Here is a 4,816-nt window from a genome sequence, read left to right as displayed (position 1 = left end):
CTGAGGGGGGCCCAGCGGCGGGGGGGTGACTGTTCTGGTCCCTGCTCAGGAAAATGGAGGCAAAGAAACCATTAAATATGTTGGCTTTGTCATCTGGTGTGACGACCAAATTTCCTAACGTGTCCTGCAGGGGCCCCACATTACCCGGAACCTTGTTTTTATCCCCTAGGTATTTAAAAAAGGACTTCTTGTTGTCCTTAATCTGGGAAGTTAATCCTAATTCCATCTCTGCCTTGGCCTTCCTGACAGCCCCCCCACATCCCCGAGCAACTGCAGTATAGTCATCGCTGGTGATGGCTCCTCCTTTCCATTGGAAATTCATGTCACAGTTTGCAAAGTAAGAGCTAAAAACTGCCTTGTGGGAATCCATAAAGGCATGAATTTTTTGTTTATAGTTAAAAAAAATTTAATTCTCATTGTTAAAACAAAATAGTAGCCATATCTGCTTTAAAGAAATTCTACATTTTTTTTTCAGATTGTATAAAAAAAAAGAAGATAATTAAAATGATAAAAATACTCTGATTACTAACTGGATATTGAGTATTGTTGTGAACGATATTCATTTACAAGAGTTTAAAGGCATTTAAATTTTTTCAAGATTATATAACTAACAGTTCTTTGTCAGCAATTAATAAATAAAAAATATGTAGTCATTTAAGCATGCAGATAATGTTAACTGGTATAATTATTACTTATGTCTGTAGGCTAGTGGTCACACAATGGGTTTGGGACAAGCAGCATCTTGAAAGGAAAAGATACAGCATAGTGCTATTAAATGTATCCTCTTTAAAACTAAGAACTAAAAAATACTGATTCTAAATAAAGGGAGGGAGGGGCAAGGACAACACCTGGTATAAAACCTATTTAAATCTTTCAAATAGCTCAGAGAAGGGAACTTCATAATCTACATGAAAGTCACATTATCAGGTTCTTATTTTTTTAAATATAGGACCAATGTTATTTGCAACTACATTGGACTGAATGAAGCTATTCTCACGTATATCAAAGTTAATTCTGGTCTACAGAGCCCAACTTTAAATGTGGCCTCTTTATAAAGACATTCAAACTAGAGTTTAGGGAAGGAGACTCCCAAATGATACACTTCAGCATGAGACAAATGCTTTAAATATCCAATTGAGAACCTCATGAGTATATCCATTACTTTTCTACTGTAAAAAGAGAATTTTCCTGCTGTATAACTTTTATGTCAAAAAATGTGACTTTAAGAAAATGATCAAAATTAATTCAAGTAATTTCCCGTACTGTAAAAGTATCAGTGTGAACAGGATATGCACACAAGTAAACCCCACTAAGTGACAAATATTCAAGGTAAGTTAATACTGCATTGTAGTTGAAATTTAAGAAAAATAAAAGTAAACAAATTTAAGTTATGAGCCCACAGATTCCCAAGCTACATTACATGCACATAACTACCAATAAGGCTAAGTGCAGAGAGTGAAAAAGTCTGCGGCTGAATCAACTCAATCTTCACAGGTTAGTCTAAGCTGGTTTCTGATCAGTGATACCAGTTTGTGTGTAATTTCTGTCCCAAGCCCAGAAGTTCAGTGCACAGAAGCCACTTTCAAAATGGTCAAAACTGGTGATGATAAGCCTAGATGGATGTAGTATCAGACTTAACTGATTTACATTAAATCGGTTTACTGAACTCCAGATTCAAGTCAACTCAGTGTCCCATGTTCCCATGATGCTTTGCACCTCCCCTGCAAATCCTCCCTCGCAGGGTGGGTGGACTAGCAAACGGTCTGCTCCAGCCGAACAGGGAGGCATACTTTAACACGCCCAAACTTCTGGCCTGGGCCACTGCAGGCACGTGGCTGCATTTCCAGAATCCCAAGTGAACGTTCACTTGCTTATCGGTTCAATTTACACAGCTTAGACTAACCTGTGAAGACTGAGTTGATTCAGCCTTGGCCTTTTTCACTGTCTGTACTTAGCCCTGCTGTGTTACAGATTTGAACTGGTTTCTGATCACTTACACCGGTTTATCTGTAATTTCTGCCCCTAGCCTAGAAGTCTTGACTAGGCTAACCAGATGACAACCCAGACCAGGAGAACGGGCCACAGTCCAAAACAACAGCTGTTAGGGCCAAATTGCTGTTTCAGAATATCCATTTGTGACTGATTAGCCATTGTAGCCATCAGCAAAATCCATATTTACTCCACCTTTTACTAGTCTCTCCTCCTGTCCATCGAGAAAGTAATTACTTGTCTCTCAGAAATCAACTCAAGATTCAGCAGCAGAAGTAACTCTTCCCACTAAGGACTGCCTGATACTCTAATGTTCTCTCTCTGGCAAAGAGATTGATAGTTTTTATTAGTAGTATTAAGTCCGGTTTTTATTATTATTTTTCTGTTCTATTTTCTGCATCCTAATGAACACTCTGGCATGATTTCCAAGTGTGTGCACCATGAAATCAAACAGGCCATAAGAGCAGCCCTAAACCTTATTTAACTGTTTCTTGTTAGACAATGACAGGATCACGTTAACACCTTTTTGATTCCATGGGCTCACTTACTCCATCTAAATTAATGCAACATCTATACCTTCCCAAACATTTCCCTAAAACAGAACAGAAAAACAGACTTAACTGAGATTAATTGTACCTGAAAAATGCACATAAGGCTAAATTAGAAATGCACGCAAATGAGAGCCATGTGTATAATTATCCACAGGGAGAGGACTTTGATGCGTTTGCCTCATTTTCTGTTCAAGTTCACTGCATTCAATTTTAATGTATATGCTTTAAAACAACTTTACAATCATTACATTTTCAAAACAAAAAGAATCTCTGATTATAACAAGTATATTCCTGCCACTGATCTCTCAGTACCTCTCCCTGCTCTCCTCTCCTCTTCGCTATGGCAAACGCTGTGTACTCTCTCCCCGCCTTTCCCCGCCGCCCCAGGCAGATGCTGTGTACCACAGGTAAGCTCTCTCTCTCCCTCCTCCCCACTCCTCTATGGCAGGCAGTTTATCAGAGGTAAGCTCTCGTCCTCTCTCCCTGCCCTGACACTGGCAGCCACCTCCTTCCACGAGCCGGTAGCCTGCGGTGCAGCCAGGTGACAAGCACCTAGCCTGCCACTCGAACAGATTGAGCTTCACAGATCTAAACCAGTACCTTGTCTCTGACAATGCCTAGTTGCCAATCGTATTATTATACTATAAAATCATACTATAACCCTAGATTTCGCACAGTGTAGTATGTGGCATGCACACACACCTCAAACTCAAGTCCTAAACCAGGACTGTCTCATTTCTAAGCAGCCAGAAGCCAAATACCCAGTATGCCACACAGGTGAGGCTGCATGCCTACAGGTAGCACAAGAGCAAGCCACAGGCCTGCCAGGGCCCCACACTACATATATGCCCCCCCATGCTACACTGTGCCCCTGCACTCCCTTGCCCCCATTTAACCACATGCTGGTGCGGCACCAGGCTCATCCTCATCCCCGCCAGCTGAGCTGCACCGCAGTGCACTGCACTGCCCCGTCTCCTGGGGCAGAGGCAGGCAACAAAAGCCGAAGGATGGAGGAGGATCCTAGAGATTGGAGCTGCTGTGGCAGGTGGAGGAATGGGGGCACCAAGAGCCAGGAAGGAGCTGGGGGGGCTGCAATTTAATCCTGTCCTTAACAACCAGAAAATACCACATAGCACAATTTTACCTTTTTTCATACTCTTCTTATCCATGATGTGGGTTAAAATTCATTGAAACAGCAAGACAATGCCATTTTTCAATATACATCAGCATTTTTTTTTACCTGCTGCAATTATAAACAGGAGACAATTGTAAGCAAGGTTGAAAGATTTTTTTTTCAACTTTGTCTGCACTTAAACATCCCAATTAAAAGCATTATGGAAACCCAGACCTATATTAAAAAATTACCACTGAGCACAATTCCCCAGTGAACAAGATGACAATTACCTAGAGGGAAAAAAACATTTCATAAAAAAGAATAAAACTAGCTGAAAACACTATTAGGTTCTTCTTATTGTTTTTAGTTTTTTATCTTGTGTAATCAGAGTATGCAAAGGTACCCCATTTCTCAAAATTAGAAAACAGGAAGTAAAGGTATGTTCATTCCTACCTGTTTTCCAAACAAATTGATGATCTTTCCTGGCTTCCAAAACAGCTGTTTGTAATATTAAGAGAGCAAATAAAAGCAAAAACTTCCTCATGCTCTGCCATGCCCAATGAGCAGAAACCCAGTTTTCTCTTAGAAACATACTTCAGCTAATTTAGTGTCTTCTCTTCTCTTCTCTAGTCCTAGAATTGAGAGGAAAAAAAAGAAATTAGTTCTCTGCTAAAATACATACATACTCATATGTATACATACATACATATATACACATACATGTACATATATATAGTTTTTCTGGTAGCTAATCCACAAAGGATTCATCCGTTACACGTATTTCAAAAGTTCATGCTCAAACTATAGAAAAATGAGGCTGTTAGCTCCCAGAGGTTCAAATCCTAGGTATTACTGACAATAGTGGATGTCATAAAACCCTTTGGTAAACTTTCAAAGAGATCTCCCAGTGCAAACGAGTCTCTCTCTAAGTCAAAGAGGTCTATGTGAGACTTCTGTACAATTCATTTAATCTGTTCAGTCTGTTTACTGCTAACATTCACACGACCAGCATATTCCATGCATTACAGACAGCTAAACCATGGTTGGAGTCAGATGCAAATGGCTAAATTCAGTTCTAAACACAGATCCCAATTCCTATGAATTTGAATACTGAGATAAAATGTTTGCAATATGAGTTCAGAGAGGGTTCAGAGGAGGGCCA

The 4,816-nt window shown here is 40.0% G+C and overlaps 1 protein-coding gene across 1 annotated transcript in view; it reads right to left on the bottom strand.

Annotated features, from left to right (window-relative positions):
- The window catches only part of THSD7B (thrombospondin type 1 domain containing 7B), a 549,335-nt gene extending 545,054 nt beyond the window's left edge, over positions 1–4,281 (bottom strand). Inside the window, exon 1 of the mRNA XM_019554526.1 lies at positions 4,108–4,281. Within this exon, the coding sequence (XP_019410071.1) occupies positions 4,108–4,246 (139 nt within the window). The 5' untranslated portion in view covers positions 4,247–4,281. The remainder of the gene's footprint in view (positions 1–4,107) is intronic.
- Between the last annotated feature and the right edge of the window lie 535 nt (positions 4,282–4,816).

Source organism: Crocodylus porosus, unplaced genomic scaffold (genome assembly GCF_001723895.1).
Source record: "Crocodylus porosus isolate Cpor-Errol unplaced genomic scaffold, CroPor_comp1, whole genome shotgun sequence".
Classification (NCBI taxonomy): Eukaryota; Metazoa; Chordata; order Crocodylia; family Crocodylidae; genus Crocodylus; species Crocodylus porosus.
This window is presented reverse-complemented; position numbering and strand designations above follow the sequence as displayed.